Source organism: Chelmon rostratus, chromosome 16 (assembly GCF_017976325.1).
Source record: "Chelmon rostratus isolate fCheRos1 chromosome 16, fCheRos1.pri, whole genome shotgun sequence".
Classification (NCBI taxonomy): domain Eukaryota; kingdom Metazoa; phylum Chordata; class Actinopteri; order Chaetodontiformes; family Chaetodontidae; genus Chelmon; species Chelmon rostratus.
The window spans coordinates 9,269,771-9,290,284 of record NC_055673.1 but is presented as its reverse complement, the minus strand read 5'-3'; the positions used below and the strand labels follow the sequence as shown (position 1 = coordinate 9,290,284).

The 20,514-nt window shown below is 42.2% G+C and overlaps 2 protein-coding genes across 2 annotated transcripts; both read right to left on the bottom strand.

Moving 5' to 3' along the window:
- Positions 1–1,021: 1,021 nt before the first annotated feature.
- Positions 1,022–6,975, bottom strand: rnf115b (ring finger protein 115b). Its single transcript, XM_041955779.1, has 10 exons — positions 6,913–6,975; positions 6,576–6,763; positions 4,871–4,929; positions 4,653–4,710; positions 4,354–4,565; positions 3,599–3,667; positions 3,398–3,476; positions 3,070–3,163; positions 1,844–1,959; positions 1,022–1,636 (listed from the first exon to the last, which is right to left on the bottom strand). Exons 2-10 carry the CDS (start codon positions 6,651–6,653, stop codon positions 1,514–1,516), a joined length of 888 nt encoding a protein of 295 aa, XP_041811713.1. The 5' UTR covers positions 6,654–6,763; positions 6,913–6,975; the 3' UTR covers positions 1,022–1,513.
- An 867-nt stretch (positions 6,976–7,842) lies between these two features.
- Positions 7,843–17,220, bottom strand: scamp3 (secretory carrier membrane protein 3). The gene is made up of 9 exons (XM_041955132.1): positions 16,796–17,220; positions 16,415–16,495; positions 15,053–15,166; positions 14,430–14,550; positions 13,801–13,929; positions 12,016–12,175; positions 11,830–11,931; positions 10,485–10,602; positions 7,843–8,822 (listed from the first exon to the last, which is right to left on the bottom strand). Exons 1-9 carry the CDS (start codon positions 16,847–16,849, stop codon positions 8,685–8,687), a joined length of 1,017 nt encoding a protein of 338 aa, XP_041811066.1. The 5' UTR covers positions 16,850–17,220; the 3' UTR covers positions 7,843–8,684.
- Positions 17,221–20,514: the final 3,294 nt, after the last annotated feature.

Here is a 20,514-nt window from a genome sequence, read left to right as displayed (position 1 = left end):
CAATTAATTATTTATTTATGAGGCAGATTAATCACATTTGCAGCTTCTCAAATGTGCCAATTTAAACTAAATCACTGATGGATAATATATAAATATATTGTGGTGACCTCTTTTTGTCTTTCTTGTTGCATTTGGCGTTTGTTAGATGTGGAATAGGCTATGTTTTACTCCAGGCTGTGCTGTATTATAGTAGACTCGCCTATTCAATTCTGTTTTATTCTATTAGGGCTGCAACTGCTTATTTTCATTCATAATTATCTAATTATTTCAGATGAGTTGATTAGTCTAAAAAAGGTCAGGTTATAGAAAAAAAAAGACAATGGCCATCACAAGTTAAGGTGACCTCGTGCCTTCAACTTGCTTTTTTTTTGTCTGACCAACACACAAAACCCCAAAAATGTTCAATTCACGGTAGAAAAATAGCACATCCATACATCGGAGAAGCTGGAACTAACAAATGTTCAGCATTTTTGTACAATAATGACTTCAATAGTTAACTTATTTATCAAAATTAACAATTGATTTTCTGTTATTGACTGTTTGATTAACTGACTTGTTTCAGCACTATTACACTATTCCACCGCTGTATTCTACACCATATTGCCAACAATTATAGACTACAGAACTGTACACTACTACTGTGTAGCGCTGTATTGAAACAGTGATGTGCATTTTTTATTTTATGCTGCTCGGTTCATTGGATCAGGCTACATTCTGATGTACTCTACACAGACTGCCATATTCAAGTAAACCTTTCTGTTGTATTTTATTCTACTAAGGTCAAAGATCTGACCAAATAAGCAGCTATAACAGTGCCCAAAATGCAAAAGGCACACAGAAAAGCCTTAAATATGCACTCAAAATGAAACTGCCATGCTAACCCAACTGATTATTAAACAGGTTGGTAGACCAATAAAAAGTCTGCAATCCATGTGTAGAATGTGAATATCTGCCTCAGAATCTCTCGTGATTAGTGAGATGAAAGAAGGTGCAGAGGGCGAGGATCACAGGGTTAGGCTTTAATAACAGCTTTAAACAGAGAGGAGATCAACGCTCAATCAGACTGGGTGGAAAAAACGCCCACAAAATGTACTGCATTAAGAAATCATCTTACCAAGGGCCTTAATGCAAAAGCGTTCAAAAACTTCATAACTCTGTGGATTCCCATCATTTTGACAACCACTTGCAGCTCAGTGGTGGTGAGTTCATGACATCAAAGTCAGTCATTCAGAAATCCACCTCAGAGGGCAGCATAGAAAGACATCACCTCGGCAGCTTGGCAGCAATCTGCATGGTCCTTTTGTGTGTAGTGTGGCTCAAAAATGCCGAAGATGCTGGAGTAGAAACCGTAAAGGTCCTCAGCAGAGATGCGCAAATCAAGTGAGAGTTAAAGCTGCAATATCTGACTCTGATGCATGTATTTTATTTAAAATCAGCCAGTGCGAGGGAAGGTCTGAGGTGAGACGCGTGCTTCTTAAAAACAGTAAAGAGGTAGAGTTGCTTGGCCCATTTCTCAGATCGCCTGCCTCTCCTGTTGCTCTGTCCTGATGGAGCGGGCTTCCGGGGGTTGTGATGTGGGCGGGAGGCTGTTGTCGACACCGTCAAGGCTTTTTCGGCACACTGGGCAGGTATCATGCTTTGACAGGGAGAGAAACACTTGTTAACCTGCTGGCAGAAAGTCAGCGGTATAGCAGCAGAAAATTGGTACACGTTTTGGTAAAAAGTTTCCACCTTGTCATCACATCCCGCAATTCAGGATGTGTGACAAACCGTTAAAACCTCCATGATCTAACTGACCTTCAAACCCTTCAGCCCACTGACCACATCCACTCCTTGTACTTACCAGCTCCAGCCAAGGCACTATACATTCACTGTGGAAGTAATGGAGGCAGGGTAGCTTCCTGACAGATTCCCCTAATGAATACTCCTCCCTACAAACTGGACACTCCAGTCTGCAGTCTGGGAGAGAAAAACAAGAAAAACAGAAACAGAAGGTCTGAGTGTGTGCATGAGGAAGACACACACACACACACACACACACACAAACACAGAAGTAGATACAGACAACACAGTCATAAAATGTTTAATGATTCATTACACCTCAAATGTGCAAGACATGTCTACAGGCCATGCATTAGTAATGTAGCCCTCTGTCATTTCATGTAGCCAACCCAGCTTGTTTTATCTTTCAGCAGCTTTTTATGAATTAGAAGCAACACCTCCATGAACTGTGTGAGCAACTCTACGGTTTAGAAGTAGTCTGCATCCAGGCAATACAAAAAACGGTCTCCAGAGAATAGCGATCTCCTCTTTACATTAAGGATGAAGAAAGGACAGACATGATGAGGGAAGGAGTAACAATAGAAGGGAAGGAATGAGGGGAGTGGGTGTAAAATAAGAGGAGGGAAGGAGAGAGGACAGGAAAGTCGAGAGGGAAGAAGAAAGGTTAAGAGGAGGGATGGAGAGATAGGAAAGGAAAGATGAGGGGAGGGAAGGAGAGGTAGGAGGTCAAGGAAAGATGGGAGGAGAAAGTGAAAGTCAGAATGAGAAAGTTATGTTATGAGAAGGTGAGGAGGAAAAGAAATATATAGGAAGAACAGACAAGATAGGAGAAGTTCAGTAAATGCAGAGGGAGGAAGGAGAGAAGGGAAGGACAGAGAGAAGGAGGGAAGGAGAGAGGAGGAGAAGAGGAAAGACAGGACAAGGCAAGAAGAGAAAGGAAAGGAAAGAAAAGGAAGAGAAATGGATGTGGGACACAAAAAAGAAAGGAAAGGAAAGATTGGAGAAGGGAAGGAAAGACAGGAGAAGAGAGATAGAAGGGAGGAGAGAAGGATGCAAGGAAAGAGGAAGAGGAAAGGAATGATTGGGGAGAAAAAGAAAGATAGGAGAAGGAAAGGAAAAAAGGAAAGAAGAACTTCACAGCCCTATAGTGTGTGTATGCCTCAAACTCCACATTTACACTCCAAAAGAAATCTCAATATCAAAAGCTGTTCAAACCGGCCACCTAATATGAGACGTATTGGACTGATCATGTGGTCGGTGAGCAGAATGCCGTGCTGGGATCACTACCTGTCTGTTCTTGAGAGATGCAAACGGTTGGCAGGGATGAGATCATCTCCTTTTCTGCAGGGGGTGGACCTGTGCTCTCCAGCTGTCCTAACAACTACAGTTGGGTGGGAGAAGAAACAACGTATGGTGGAGAATTGAGGGGCGGAGGGGAAACAGAGGCCGTAAAACAAGAGAGTCGCAGTTTGTGTGGACAAAGAAGGATGTGGGTGACTGGAGTCAGAGATATGAAAGTAGTTTAGTGACAGAAGGTTGCGAGATAGAGAGAGAGGGAAGAAGAAGACAAAGGAAACCACAGTGCTTAGAAATCACCAGCTCTGATATCACTGACCTCTGTGATGACAGTGTCCAGACCTCCCTGACCCCACGCATAATCTCCAGGGTTTGCATACAACTGTAGCATGCTGGATCTGAGAGACAAACAGAAAGAGAGCAGGAAATAGACAGAGAGAGAGAGAGAGGGGATGTTGTCACACAGCGTTAGACGAAAACAAAAGCAAATGATGTGAATCGAGAATTAAAAAGCGTTTACAGTGCAGCTGGTGCAGCACCGGGGTTTCCGCTGTTGGCAAACAGGCCGGCCAAGAACTGCTGCACGATCCTTGAAAGGGCAAAAGCACACAGCAAAGATGTCTGCTTTAGTGTGCTTCCAAAACATATCAAGCGATGCAATAAGGTGTTATCTTCAATGACTCAACACACAACAGATTAGGCGTGTTACACAGTGTAACGTATGTGCTGTGAAGAAAAGCCATTTTGAGTCGTTTATATCAAATTGTCACATCAGGATCCTGAAGTGTGGATGCTTGATGAATATATATAATGCAATAAGTGTAAAACCACAACATTATCAGGTCACGTATCAGTGGGGAAAAGCCATTATGTTCAATTAACAAACATAAGAAAATCTGTTCTGGCAATCAGAAATCAATGAATTTAAATCCTTTCGCACAATGAGGGTAAACCTCTCTGAACACTGTTTGTAATAGAGTCACATTTTATAAAACATGCATGAGTAAAAGATCCAACTGACACATGATTAGTGAGTATTGAAAAGCACAGCGCACTATACTTAATGCACTCTGCTGTCAAAAATATCTCAGTAACGTTTTTAGGTGAGTCAAAGTGTTTGGCTCCTTTATCCCAGCTTTTTTGGAATCAGGGTTTTCTCTTGGTGGTGCTTGTACTGTACATCGCCATGAATAGAAATAGATCTATAAATAACATATCATACTAAAGGATTTTTACACTCTGAGAGATCACTTGCTGTGTACCATGTCCACACACCCTTCCACTGCAGGCCTTTGCTCAGGCCTGGACGGCCTCTCTTGTTCAGGCTGGGAGGGAGACTCTGGTTCTCTGGCCTCGCCAGCTCCTGGCGACACTGGAGAAGGACGGCTCTGACCTGCAGGTACCTGCTCGCTGTCGTCTGGGTCGGACTCTGACGAGGGCGGATGCGACAGAAGAGCCGAGCGCTCCATAAACAGCAGCTGCCATAACTTGGAGTGAGACCAGAAAAAGGACGAGTCAAACAAAGCCTCAGAGAAAGAGGAGTGTTCTTATTAAAATGCCATTTGCTCTCGTACCTCTGAGAACAAAGAGTTTGAATCTTCACTGGCCACTGACGTGCTGTCCTGCAGGAGACTAGAAAGCAAAATGAAACACAACATTTAAGAGCCTGCAACTCTTCAGATTTGCCTTGACAGTGACCATTGTATGCAATTTAATATTTTAAACATGCTTTAAACATCTTTATAAATCAGAGAAAATAACAGTACATTTAAGCACCAAAACGGAGCTGTACCTGGAATCTTCTGCCACCTCCTCAATGAAGCCAGAGTCACATCTGGGGCAGACGAAATCCTTGAAGAGGAAACGCATATACAATACAGAGCCAAAAACAAATGTGGCTATTCAAACTTCTCATCTCACACAAAAAATATGGGGATTGATCTGTTTCCATAACAGCCTCCATTCGTGTAGGAAGGTTTCTGACAAGCTTATGGGACCTGGCTGCAGAGAACGGCTCTCCCTCAGCCACAGCAGCATTAACGAGAGCAGCACCTGCAGTTCAGGTTGTTGGATGAGGCTGAGGTCGGAGTCTGTGCAGGCTGGACAAGTTGTCTCACACCAAAATCAGAAAAATAAGTCCTTTATAGATCTGGCTGTGTGGACATTGCGGCCATGTTAAGAGTTTTTGCATCTTTTATTAGACTCGAGGGGGGTAAAGAGAGATTGAGGATACTGGGCCCTCATGTGAGGAAGACCCACAAAGATAATTAATAGCTTTGGATTTGGGGGTGCGGCCCACAGAGAATGCCTATATACAGCATCCAGAATATTGTGCTACGCCTCTGTGCATCTTAACCACAAGGCCACCAGCCACCCAGGTCACTGTCATGTTGGCATGGATTTCTCTTCCTCAAACTGTTGCCACAAAGTTGAGAGCACACTACTTCCTAAAATATTACAGTATGCTGCTGAATAGTTATTATATACCTAAATTAGAAGTAAGGGGTACAGCCTGGATCACAGAAAACAGCCTCATGAGCACAGAAATGAGGTATCTCTGTGCATTAGTGGTTATTGGCACATTGTTACTGCAATGCCCCTGGTTTGATTCAGGCTGAGGACCTGTCACATGTCATCCCTTTTACAATCTTTCCTGTGTCTCCAAGTCGACTATCCAAAAATAATCTTTCAAAAAAAATTGTTTTGCGCAAGGGGTCTCCACAAATTTATGGTCACAGTCTAATAAAATCTCTCCTTCACTCATAAACACTCACTCTGTCTGTTTCTCACATACAAACACACGTGCGCTTTTTGCTCCATCATGACACTGTCGGTGCGTAATCGTGCCGTGAAAAGTGCCAGCTGCGCAACAAATGCGCTTTAACGGTGCCGTTCACACTCCGACTACAGCCACTAAGGAGAAATGAATCTCCAGCAAAACAAACAAAAAAAAAATCACCTAATGAGATATATCTTTCAGCTGGGCTTCACCAAGACAACAAGGGGGCAAAACAGTTCTGGCTGCAGGGGCTGGGGGCACCTATTTGCGGCTCTAACAGTTTAGAGAGCCATGTACGTGCTGCTGGTGCATGTGGTGACACCCGGCCAGCCCCTCTTACGTCTCTCGCCCACAGTTGACAGTAGACAACTGGACACGAAGTCGCCAACAGTGGTGCTTCTAAATATGGCATCGTGAATCACCAGATTTGACTCCCTCTCTCTCTCTCTCCAATGTAAGATCTTGGCGCATGCTGAACGCACATACACAAGCACCAACAGGCTGCCATACATGAAGCTTTAGTGATCATCATTTTCAAGCAGACTGATAAAAGATCGATCAGTTAACTTTACGCACACTTAAACAACAGAAAGAGCTCTAAAAGTCAAAGCCCCTGCCTTCATGTGCGCGTGGATGATTCCCAGACCAGCACGTGTGGAACAATGATGATAATAATAATAGTTTAAAAGAAAAAAAAACACTCATTAAAGTGACTCACCGGGAGTTTGGGCTTAGTTTCACATTTACAGCAGTGGCAGAAAAACCGGTGTTGTTGTGCCTCAGCAGCCTCCGCCATCTTCACGGTGAAGCGCAGCGCCTGACGTCGGTGCGGCAGCCTGTGGAGGTCTCAGACGGATCAGAGCAGTCCCGGAGGGTCTGCTGCCCGGGGTCATGTCAGAAAGCCAGCTGCAGATGGCATGATAGTGTTATTAATGAGCAGGCAGCACGCTCCTCACATTGCACTTTATATATGTATATATAAATAAAGTTTATAAAGCAAATATTTTTAGGCTGCTTCCGTGATGACCAAAAATACACGTACGGGCTATATTTACCTGCGGCTTCAGGACCACTCTGCAAAAACAAGCTGCAAACACAGAACCAGAGCTCAGAAAGCAACAAGCTGTCAGGAGGACATCACGGGTGCAGTTTCCTGTAAGTGTGTTGGGTGTCGCCAGAGAATAAAAAAAATGTTATAAGGTGGATTTTCTCTTCTTAAAAACAGAAATTTGGTGTAACGCACCGAATCCTCTGCTTGGGTTTTAAGGGCGTCCCCAGTTTCAGGGCAGAAAATCGAGCCGAGCGAGGTCGCAGCAACTCAATGACACATAAAATATCAGCTAACAATCTGCTACAAGAGTATAATATAATATTCAGTATTTTATTGGATTGGAGTTTGTCAACAAATTTAGTACAAGCACTCACTTATAAAATCCAAAATACAAGTATAAAACAAGCAGTGTCCAAGCCATAAATTAATCATAAGCGTGTAAAGCATAAAACAAATGGATAAAACACCTGTAGGGAAATTAGCAGCAACATCTGCTGTTAAAACAAATGTTCTACTGCACAAACTCCTTTACGTCTTTGAAGTGCTGCTATTCTGGAACCTGGATGGTTCTGGTCTTCATGCTTTTTAGGAAGTTAAAAAGGTTGTTTTGGCTGGGCTGGGGGGTCCTTTGCAACTTGAGGGCCCTTCTTTTGTAATCCAGCCTTACAGATTTCCACTAGGGGCGGGAGATGGTGTCAGTTCTGGTTGCAGTATGCACAACTGTGTCCAACTGTCTCCTGTCCTCAGCTGATGTGTTGCTACACCACACAGTTACAGCATGAGGAGGCTCTCCACTGCTGCGCTACTAAACTGCACCACACCGTCCCCAGATACACTCCATTTTTTCAGCTCAAGCTTAAAAAGAAAAGCCTCCTGTGCGCTTTCTTCAGAATAGCCAATAAGATGAGGTAATAATAACTGCAGTAGACTTGTATAAGCATGGCAATATATTTTATTAAAACCAAGATAGTGACTTGTAATAAGAAGAACCACGAGCAACACCAACAGAACAGTGACAGATATATTTATAACCGAAACAACACATGTTCATAATCTTTACAGTATGAGAGGTTTTGGCAATAAAGTAAATAGGCATTCTCATTTGAAATAATAACAAAACAACTTGTTAGTTTACACTTAAGCAACAACAACGACGACAACAACAACAACGACAAAATAGCGTTGGCCAAAGTCGAGCCACTCAGCTGTGGATCAAATGTTAGAATGGCAACTTTTCAGTGTTCAGCTCCAACTCTCTGTCTCAAACATGGCTCCTCATAAACATAATGTACATCCACGTCATTCAAAAACAGGGAGAATCCAGAGAGCCGCCACACTTGGCACACAGCTTGAAGAGAAAAAAAAAAGAAGAAAAGAAGCATTTTCCCTGCATTCACTGATGCACGTTGTATTGGCGTGTTTCTATTTTACCTGACACCTCGCACAACTGAGCTGAAGTGCATACAGCTCCACATTATCACATCTTACTGTTTTCACAACTCTTTAAATTTTGATTCAACACGAGTTGTTGACTCCCAGTTTGGCAATGTAGCTAACTTGTCCTGTACACCTTTAGAAATTAGACAACCCCCACTTCTGTGTCATGCTTTCAGTCGCTCGGGGGTAATTACATGGACCCAGTCCCCCCCCCCCAAAAAAAAAAATAAAAAACTCTAATCACCTGTGGGGAAATAAATACCAAAGTGATCCTCTATCAATCTGAAAGGGCCCTCCTCCTCCTCAGCTTCTCAGCCTCCCAACCCCTCTCGTCGCCCTCTATCGAGGTGCGGTGAAGGCCCCCTGGGCGGCGGTGGTAGCCGCCTGGCGTACAGCCTGATTGGACATGACTCCGGTGGCGAACTCGGCCTGGGCCTTCTGAAAGCTGGCATCGGTCTGCCTGTACAGACTGTGGACCTGAAGGAGGGAAGAGCAGAGCGCGCTGACACCCGATACATGCAGCAAGTTCATCATCATATCATGCGCATTGTGAGGGTGGAAAGGATACGCAGAACCTGATATCGTGGCTATTCTTCGGACTGTTTGTTATCTACTGACTGCTTCGTGGTAGGCGCACCACCTGGGCGCAGCCGGTTGCATGTGCTTGCACAGACCGGGTAGCGGGTGAAAATACAGTTTAACAATTCTGACACCAATGTCTTCCTCTGACTTAATTCAGAAGGAAAGTGACAGTATTGTCTAAAATTAACTTTTAGCCTCATTGAAAGCATTTCTAAGCACAGTGCACATTAATATGCAAATGTTATTTGAATTAGACCTACTAATCCTTCACTTCCTGATTGGATTTAAATGGGGGCTTTACATGGATGAACAATTATGATTATTTTTCTGCCTTTTTGTGTGATATCCTGCATTACTATTAAACCCAATTTCCATTCCTCTCCACAACTATGCAGGCGCTTCAACAGTGAGTATGAAAGGCAAACTTCTGCATTTTTCACCCTGGACCTTTTTCCTTCATGTTTTTGTGTCTAGGTGACTAATAGGGACAACAAATTTTGGAATTGGTCCAGTGTTGAGCGAGAGCGCTGAGGTCGGCAATGTAATCCCTCCATGCATGTGTGCACCATCAATGAACGTCCACTAGAAGTGTTTGTTTTTATCACTGACAGGCTCAGATTGTTATTCTAAGAGTCTTATTCTAACAGAGAAAGACCTTTTTGTTGAGGATTAAGATCCTTTTTGTTTAACCAGAAACAGCCGCTCTCCTCAAAGCCACCAGACTCCATTGACCGAAACCGCAATTTTACCCCTCAGATCATTGTGAGAAACAAAGCAAAACTCACCGAAACCGTTTTTCACAACAATCATCAACTCTGGTTTGGTTGAAATAAACCCTTAATTCACAGAGTTCGATGTGAGAAAATCAGGAGAAGAGTGAGAGGGAGGGTGGACATCAGAGAGGCAGTGGGGGAAACAAGCACGTTGAGTCAGAATATTATACACTGATGGTGCGCAATTGCCCCAAAGTGTGAGATTGCAGGCCGTTGTGTGGCTGCTGGCTGCAGCGCTCTCACTCAACACTGCACCAATTTCAAAAATGTTTGTCTCCATTAGTCACTTAAACACAAAAACGTGAAAATGGGGTGCAGGTTGAAAAATACTGAAGAGGTGCTCATGTGAACATCATCACCTAGTCTCAGAAACCAGAGGGGTGTTTCATAAAGCAACATCACCAGATACACCAGGCCCATTTCAGTACGTCAGGCTTATGTTCAGGATATCCTGTTTCATAACGGAGGTTCAGCCTTTATTATCATGGAAACTTGGTGCAGGCCGGGTCAGCTTTCAGGCTTAACCAGTGTTGCAATCAATCTGCCAGACTAAAACATACTGCTCTCTCAAAAAGGTTCCTCCCTGCCAGTTCCTCTTTACTCCTACACAGTGAATATGTAAAACCCCGTTACTTGTTTTTACACTGGAATTCCTGTTTTCATGGTTCTGCTCTGAATATCCTGTTAATTAGTCCATACAGGGACTGTGTGACTGACAGTTGTCGAAAACACAACCTTAACTTGAATTTCCCCTTGCATGTAAACAAAATGATTCAGTTTTCACCTTCTTCAGTATGACAACCCCCATGGCGGTTTGAGCAGTAAAGAGGATGGCATTCATCATCATGATCGCACCGACGGGGACGCTGGTCTTCAGAGCAGCCAGGCTCACGATCCACCCGCTGTGGGAAAGAGACAGATTCAAAGTCGGAGGGGGAAGAAAAGACTATTAATATCCTCATTTGCACCTGCACTTAGAAAGCAATCCGTGTGTGAACATGTTACCCTGACTCTGACATTTACACCTGGTCTTAATTATGTACTCATTAGTTCTGTTCTGTCAGCATTGTGCTCACATAATGACGCTTATTTGAAGCAGAGCAGCCTTAACAAAAGTAGCTGTCTGATGCAAGAAAAAGCTTCACTGCCATACTTCCATATAGTCCAGAAAGTCTGATTATATCCTAATTGCTAACAGTTTTTTTCATGACAAAGACTGACATGCACAAGTGCAACCAATAACATAAAAGAGGGCTGCATTCTAATTAGCCAGTTGCAGAAGGAGTATTCAGATCCTGTACTTAAGATAAAGGCTTATTAAAGTGTTTAATACCCCACTGTGAAAACACAACAAGCAAAAGTCCTGGATTCAAGCTTTCTTAAGTAAAAGTACAATTAGCAAAATATGCTCAATGTATCAAAAGTACTTAATGTGTAGAAAAATGGGTGTTTAAGGATTAATATTATTGCTGCTTTAACGTGTATGTTTCATTTTAGTGTTCTATATGTATAAGGTTGAGCTAATTTGAACCACTTTTTATACTGCTAGGTAGTTGAATCTAAAGCAATGCATCATATTCTATATAAGATCATCACAATTTTAATTCAAAAATCACAAAATCTGAAGACACTGGAGAGGAAGGGGATGAAAAATTGTAATCATAAAAGTAAAGTTGTCAGACAAATGTAGTGGAGTAAAAAGTACAACATTTGACTATAACGTAGTGGAATAGAAGTATAGTATAATTATGTAAAGTGTAAATAGGCAAGTAAAATACAAGTGCCTCAAATAGTATCTAAGTATATTCATTCAGTAAATGTACTTAGTTTCATTCCAGCACTGCACTTGGGTTTGTGATTTCCAGGGCTCTGGTGATGTGCATGCTGGCTCACTGTCACGGCTAACTGGGACACTTAAATGGAACATGTTCATTTTTAGTTACACCTATGCTTTTCCTGTTATGACAAGTCAAATGTCTGTACTGAAAAAAGGCCTGTGCTCCTGGTGCATTGGCATGAGCAAGACAAACCGATACAGACTGTTTTTATGCAAGTTGTAACACAAGAAACACAAAGTGCAATGAGTGATGCATCCATCTAAAACGGAGGTGGCTGTTTATTAGTCATACCTGAAACCCCATCCAGGGATACCGATAGTCATGATGACGTAGACGACCACTTGGGCAAAGAAAACGAAGAAGAAGACAAAGAAATTGAAGGAGCTGTCACTCCTGGAAAGGAGAGGAAAAAACTTTAAATGCTAAGCCAAGGATACAAGTTACAAACGTCACAAAAATCAAGATGGTGGCGCACACCTGAAGGCTTTGTACACAGGTCGGTACCAACAGACGAAGGAGCAGGGGGTGAAGAGCAGAGCCCAGAGGATGGCGAGGCCCAGGCCGACACCACCGGAGGGGTCCACACAGAACATGGCCAGGGAGGAGATCAGGTTGAAGAGCAGCGTGCAAGTGCAGACTGGACATCAATAAAAGAGGATGAAAAGAGTTGAAGGAAGGTTGAATGTTAGCGGCTGGAGAAGAGTAAGCAGCACTGCAGCCTTTGTTGCTTTGTTACAGAGCTGTGCACTAAAACACCATTCCAACCCACCCTTCCCCACTCCCAAGAAACTTGTGAGGATTTGGCTGATGCAACATCACGCAAAGCATTACTTCCCTTTGCCTACTGCTTAGTTTAGAATCGGCTCTGTTGGTTGTCCTTTGGCTGAGACTGACAGAGGCCTGGGCTTTGTTTTAGCTTTTTATTACCCATTTTTTATAACCTCTTGATGGTCAAGCATTATGGGTCACACTTCCTATAAAGATGCTAATTTTCACCATGAACTAGTTGTTACTGGCATGAATATCAGTAGTGTACTGGCTCTTTATTAGTTATTATAAAGCACTCATTCATGCCGTCTCCTGGAAGTTATGATTAGGTTTAAGTATTAAGATCATAATTAATGTACATTACTTACTATCAACTATCAGTAAGTAGGGGAATATGGTCATTCAGAATATTCTTTATAATGACTAATAAAAGCCCAATATGTTACTAATAAGCATTCTAAAAAGCAACTAGTTAATGGTGAATACGTGCACCATAACAAAGTGTTACTGCATTATGCGTCCCTCATAAATTAGAATTAAATGATAACTATGATAATAGTTGTTCATTCAGAAGTAAAAGTGAAACTACTCACTAATCCCAAAACAGCATAAGGAACTAACACATAAAGCAGAGCACACAATGTTGACAGGAGGCAGGACAAAAACTGTCAAATATATATTTGCATTCTAGTTTTACAGTCCTGATCCCTCCGGGTCCAGGACTGGTGCCAGGCCTTGGAACACTTGCAACCATTTGTTATGATTCGGCAGAAAAGCAGAGTAATGATTATACAGCTTTATAGGCTGCTACTCTATAGGCCTGTAATTATCCAAGTAGGTCATAAGAACGAAAGGTTACCACTTCATTATCACTGCCTTTCAGCATACAGCAGTAAAAATAAACCATACAGGGAAATGCGGGGAAAAAAAAATGCACTGTCACTTTCTCTTCCGCTTTCTGTCATTTTCAACATCTGTATCAAGGTTCATTCCAGAAGCCATTCTGAGATTTGTGAACATGCATGTGAACCAGAAAACAAACCCCTTTTAACTTTTTTTCCCCAGTGCGCGTATTTTGCATGGATCATTAAGAAGAACTTATTTATTTTCACCAATTTGAACTGGTTCTTATGTTGATGTCACAGATGAAAACAGCCGAAGCTTCAGCTGATTTCAGCTGGTTCTTGCCAAAGTCCTCAATCTGGCAGTTAAGCGTCAGACTCTCTTGGCAAACATTCCAGCTCGCACTCCAGACAGTACAGGAGAAGTCATGAGTCAGCGCTACGTTCAATTCCTTAAGGCATTCTTTCACTTACACAGCACAGTGCTAACAGGTGGAGATTTTAGTTTCACTGCAATCACATGTGCCAGTGCCCCCCTTCAAGCACACCACCCAAACCCCTTTAGTAATTAGGTTACATTAGGAGACTGATGTTGCAACAATGATGCTGGGAATTCACACAACAGCACGCAGTTACAGTTTCAGGAACTCACACATCCAGAAGTAGTACATGATGGTGACGGTGCGCTGGAAGCGCTGAGTGATCTCCACACTGATGTCCTGGTAGAAGCAGGGGCCAACAGGGCAGAATGAAGGCAGCGGGGGCCAGTTATTCTGACGGGCTGATGGAGAGATCAGAGAGAAAAATTCAATGAAATCATACCACACATTTAGCCACCTGAGGTATTTCTTTATTTTTTGGAGTGAAATTCAAGCTCTTTCAAGGTATTTAAACCAAAAATTTCCAGACTCTTGAAGCCTTTATCATCACATTAAAATTGTTACTATAAATGCAAAGGCCAAAAATAAAGTTTACGAAATTCTTTTACATCCACAGCTATCAATGTGTATTTATCTTACCAGCTGTTCATAGAGCCTTGATTGTATGTTTTAATCATGATTGTTAAATACTGCCAGGTAACAACAAACAAATGAGTGACTGAGTGACCAGATTATGCTGAAAAGCATATTTCTAACCTTAAAAACATAACTGTTAATTTTTTTTTTTCAAAACTTTCAAGACTTTGCATGAACCCTGTGTTTATTCACTTCATTTCTGTCATGTTTAAGCTTGTGGCCTGTCTGTTTTCATTCACCACTCTCCTCATATCCTCTCTCTTACAGGCTCCAGGTCCCAGGCTGTGTGACTCCAGCTCCCTCTCTCTCCTCTCCAGCTCCCGGGCTTTCTTCTCCAGCTCCTCCTGCTTCCTCAGGAGTTCTGCTGTGGTAGCATTCACTGCAGTCTAACACAAGAAGACACAAGGTAAGTGATGCACCAGGACTGCATGTCAAGTTTCAAAGGGGTGGGTTGTGCTAGTGTCATAAATAATGAAAAGGTTTACGTAAACGACCCGGTTATCATAAGAGATTCACAGAGGCGATGCTTTCAAGGTACGTATGTGAGCTTATGCATCAGCACTGACATCTGGGAGATGCTTCAACTGTAGAAATGTCAGCTGTTTTCTCTGAAGTCTAGTTATCAGATTGTAGGAACTAGTTTTGGATTGAGTGAGTTATTCAGTGAGGTGTGTCCATAACTGTGGCAGGTTACACAGTGAAATTGAGAGGGCGGATCCAGAAATACGCTTTGCGTGACGATGAAGGCCAGACTTTGTCATTTTCAAGATCCAATAACAGCATGCATCCTACAGCCACTGAATGTGCTGATATTAAGATCAGACGGTGAACCCCTCGTCTAAAGAGACAAGCACCGCAACAAGTGTCTTTACATTGCAGCACGTATACCTGGGAGTTATAGGAGCCATAGTTGCGAGGCTCAGTGGGCGTTGTCCTGCTGGGTGGAGTCTGTGCAGGCACAGATGGAGCAGAGGGAGAGGTGGCTTCATACGGTGGTGGAGGCTGGGAAACATAGTAAAAAAACAGACAGTATGCATCAGTTTGACCTCATGCAGCTCTACCTATAAGCAGCAATAAAGATCATTTTGCATAAATAGCCTTTGTATTTTATCCCATATCATAGACCACCATGATCTGGGGAAAAAATAATAAAGCGTATCAGATCATAACTTTCCCCAACTCATTTTGCTGTTATGGCCACAGTATACAGAACAATTGTGAAAATGGTTCACTAAAGGACAGTGCCAGTACCAGACCAAGACCAGAGTGATCCTGCATTACGTCAAGGGTTACACGAGGGCGCATCCAATAATTCACTGTAAATGATTGTGGAACTACTTCAGTTTCAAATATCCTATTTTATTTCCTGTTGCTGCAGTACTTGCGAATATCAGCAGATGACAGGAAGCACATGTGAACCCAAGCTGTTTCCTAGCAACGGAGAACACTATACCATGCAACTGAGGTGTGTATCACACAGCACAGTGTCGCTCTTTTGTGTCTGCTTTCACCGCAGGTGGTCTTAGGTGGCTGCAGTTTTATTTCCTAACCTTGAGATCTGGTAGAGAGGTTTTTCTAGCCTGGTTCCCCACAAATGAATTGAAACCACCACCATCTGTGACTTGTGCACCGATTAAAACAGAATAAATGAGCAAAGTAAAAGCAAATGGCCATTTATTCTGACTGTGAGGCTCCTAAAGATCCTCAGTGACATACAGTTAAATGCCAGTTTAATACACAATTTGTGGCAGTGCATTTAGCCTTTCATTAGCTGATGCATTTGCTTTTTACAACAGCTAATCTCCCTTAACTTGCAGCCATTCCTGGAAGCAGGCTGATAGACACTTTAAACACAACAGGCAGCTGAATAGAATATCAAAGCAGCAAAATATTCAACTCAATGGTAGTTCAGATTGACTCTCGGGCTGCATTCTGCAGCCTTGTGCTAGCATGTTGCATAATTCTTAATGAACTTGCATTAATTTCAATTACCACACCGAAAACTGGGAGCCAGACCTCTTTTGTTTTAGAAAAGCTGCACAAAATACACAGACAGTGGAGGGATTGGATGGTTAATAAGGTCCAAGATGCTAATTTCTGCCCCTGGGGGCCCTAATCTGTGCCTTACAATCACAAAAACATGCCCAAGAAATGACACTTGAGGGCTGCTGTGTTTTAACATTATCTATACGGTATATTATCAGGAACCACCCCCTGATTATCTCAGAGTAAGGAGGAAACATTGCTCACCCCAGTCGTATTATCAAATGGGTTGTACAGGTCCAGTGTGGCATATCCTGTGTTGCTGCTGTGTTGAGTCACTGCAGGGTCCTAGCAGACAAAACAAAGGGTCATTTTTATTAGCACAGTAACAAGTTTGACTTGCTGGGACATTAATCCTCATTCAACAAAACTGAGTGGCGTTTATTGAAGTAGTCATTGTTTATAAGAGCTACAAGTGGCTACAGGCTAAGGTGGTCAGACAGGCCCAGAAAAAAAACCACACATGCCACATGACCGACAACACGCCTGCTATTACAGAGCCAGCATCAATGACTTTCATCCCCTAAACGCACCATCACAGGCTGCACTGACACCAGCTAAGATTAGCCTGATGTTGTTTTCACCCACCTGGAAAGGATTTTGGTCGTCCATCGGCTCTGGGAAGCTTGTGTATTTTGACATATCGATGGCTGCTTGTTCGAGAACAGAGAGCCAACGACAAGTTTCCACCACTTCCCGCTGATGTTATCGTTTGTCGCGGAGAGAAAAATGAAGCGGCTGGCCCTCTTCTAGCAGATGATATGCTGCGTTTGTTTTATTTTCTGTATCGACAGGGCGGGCGGTGTAACGTTAGTCTGTTTATCCAGTCAGCTGCCTACCCGCCCCCCGATGATCATTACTCCGCAGTTTAGCTAACAGGTGAACACGATTTAACGTTGCGGAAAGGTCGATCGTTGTGTTCCCAGGTTTTCCCCCTCCAGTCCCGGCTGTCGGGGTCTGGACTGCGGATAAGTTGTGTCGCCGGAGAGCAGAGCGGAATCCGTTATTTTCTCCTGCAAGTAGAACAGGAAGTAACCAGCCGAAGACTCGGTCATGTGACTGCTGCTGCGGCAGAGAAGCACGTGGGAACACAAGGGGGCGGGGCCGGAACGTGTAATTGTAATAATAATAATAATAATAATGAGAAGAAGAAGAAGAAGAAGAAGAATGGTAAAAGTACCTTAAAATAGACGATTAAAAAATAATTAAAGTGGAAAAGGCTACCACCAGAAAAATGTCAATTGACAGATTTTTTAAAAACATATTCCAAAATTTAACGTGCTATGACTTGATATGAAATTAAAGTGATGGCTGGAATGACTTGTTCTGCACTGCAGACATCATAAAAACATCTTCATATGGTTATGAAAATGAACAAAAATGTTACCATAAATATAACTGGAGAAAAGTTTCCAGAATATACGTAACAGAACTGCTCTGTTGGGGGTTGTTTCGTTATCAAGTCCACAGATAGAACAATTCATATCAATGTCAAACCTTTTTTTATGTATAATTTGATATTTTGATGGAAAGCAATGATGCAGTAGTCTGAAACAGACACCTCTAGGTTTGTTTGCTATCCTGAAGACAATACCTATATTTAAACCTTCCCCACTAATGAATTAAAGTGGTATGATGTCTCTCTGAAAGACTGTTGTGAGCCTACTGATCCAGGTTGATGGAGTAGATAAAAAAAACCCAATATTTCCTACCATGGTGTGATTTAAAGAACTATGAGGAAGAGGTGGCTTAGTGTTACCATTAAAAAACATTCTAAGTTAGTAAATGTGCTGGGGTAACATACTATAAAATTTAAGAAAATTGATTAAATGATGCCTAGATTCAAATATGTATTAATTGCAATCAATCAATCAATGAATCAGTCAGACCTGAGTGTCTTTTGTGTACAAAATCACAAAATGCCAATGTTTCTAATTACCAAGTAAGAACGAAAAAAGAATGCAAATGTTTGTTAAATATGTGATTAATGACTAGTTCTGTATGGTACCAGTACATCTAAAGAAAATGAACATGTTATTCGAAGCATGGTGGTGGTGGCAGGTGTGTCTTTATCAGACATTTAACTTTAACTGCCCCCCTGTATCTCAGCCAATCAGACGTCTGGACTGAAAATAAAGGTTTAATCATTAACCAAGAGAATCACATAGTTTATCAATGAACCGTTTCAGGTAAACTCACACAACTCAGTTTTTATCTTAGTTACCACATGGTTATTCTTTAGTGATCTTCCCTTTTTAAACCTGCACCAGACACAAATGAGATGCAAGGCATGGAAATTATTTTACCTTAGAGGTGATATAAAATATGCTCTGCAGAACAGAGACAGTGAATTAAGTTCAGAAAGATTGTGCCAGATACTATAACTTTCCCTTACTCGAAAATTTGACACTTTTTAAAGTGACATCACCCCCCCAAACCATTGTATTGCTTATATTAAAAATCCAATCCAACTCCAAAGTCTAGTTTGACTGGGAGGGATGTTAACTGTATGATAAGTTTTCATGTTCTGCTGTTTTAAAAAGATGCTCTCCTTCTCTTCCAGTAGATGTCCCTCTTGTGCCTTGAAGGAATCATTTTACCCCACTTCGCTGGTCTCAGCTGACTATGATTCTTAGGTAGCTGTTGGGGAGCAGAAACTCTGGTAAACAAAAGACAAATTTTTCCATATTTTAATTACATTGGATGAATGTACTTATATATATCTGCTCTTAAAATGTTAGTTGAATGGAACTTGTTTTTTTACTCGGCAACTGGGTGTGAGTCTCCCAGACCTACTGTTGTAGCACAGTGACAAGGTCCCAGCCTTTTCATAGTACGACCCTGCAGTCACAGGTCTGAGCTGTGGCTGGAAGGATTACACCTAGTTAATATACACTTCATGGCTTAATGCGCATGTACAGTCAAGCCTGATCTCCTTTCATTATCTTCTCCTACAAGTCACATGGGATCACATGGGTGAGGGCAGTCATATGATTTTATTACAAACACATACTGTCCCTCATGCACACTATACACACAGTACAGTACATATGCTGTGGGCCTACATTTCCTGTTACTGGACCCTTTTGGTATTTATGAACAGAACACACACAAACTGGTTTAGGATCCAGTCTTCTTTAATTTTCCCTTTAACTAGGTTTGAAAAATCAGCTTCATATGTGTGTTCTTTATTAGCTGGATGATGTTTACACTGAGTGGAATATTCAGACCCACAGCCCCATATTTTTCATGGTGGCATCAAAATGATCTTGATGTCTTCTGCATAAGGGGGGCCCAAACTTTTTCCCTTGGAGGACCAAACGGGAACATAATTGTGGACCACAGGCCAAAGTCACTTATGCTATATTTTAAACATATTCTTATGATTATTATGATTTTGCTGGAAACGTGTCACGCCAACTCAAACCTTATGGCAGGCCAACTTCAAAAATTCCAATTCAACCTGACATATATGGTACGTGTGGAAACGTTGGGCTCTCATCTAGAATAAATAAAATAGAGCTTTGTGGGTTTGACCAATGTTTGCCTGCAAAGCATTAGTTTGTGCAGACTGTCCACAAGTGGGACGGTGAGACTGAACAGGATAAACTTGAGGAGTTGTGGATGACTTAATGAGATGGAAAAAAGAAACTATTCAGAGCTCACTTACGCAACCTGTTAGAAGGTCACGAGTCAAAAAAGTTAGGTCAAGCTGATTTTTTTAAATTGTAATTGTATGTATGTGAAACGAAAAGCAAAGTCTAACAGAGACTGAAAGAAATAGCAGATTAATAGAGAAGTCTACGAACAGAAAATAAATAGGCAAATGTCTTGATAATTGATTAGTGGTTTGAGTCATTGCTCATTCTAAATGCCAAGCGTTTGCTTGTTCCAGCTTCTCCAACGTGAGGATATGCTGGTTCTCTCTGTTTTATATGTGTGTAAATTGACAATATTGTGGTTTTGGGCTGCTGGTCAGACAAAACAAGACGATTGACTGAACGAGCGTCTATCACTTGTGTTTTCTCTCTGAACCTGCTCTGCTTTGTTTGTCCTCACGCCCCTGTCCAGCAGCATCTGTGTTTGTCAGCTGACTCCTGTGACTCATCATTTCCTTTAATTGGCCTGCCATGATTGGTCCAGATGGCCCTTATTCAAATGCTGGACTTGGTTGCTTCCCGGTCCTAAAACCACAGCATTCCTTCAGCCAATCAAGCAATGCAATGCTCCATGACATCACTGCCTGAGGAATGAACTGGCATAACAGTTGTGTGTGGAAAGTGACCCGGCTAACAAGGAGGGACTGG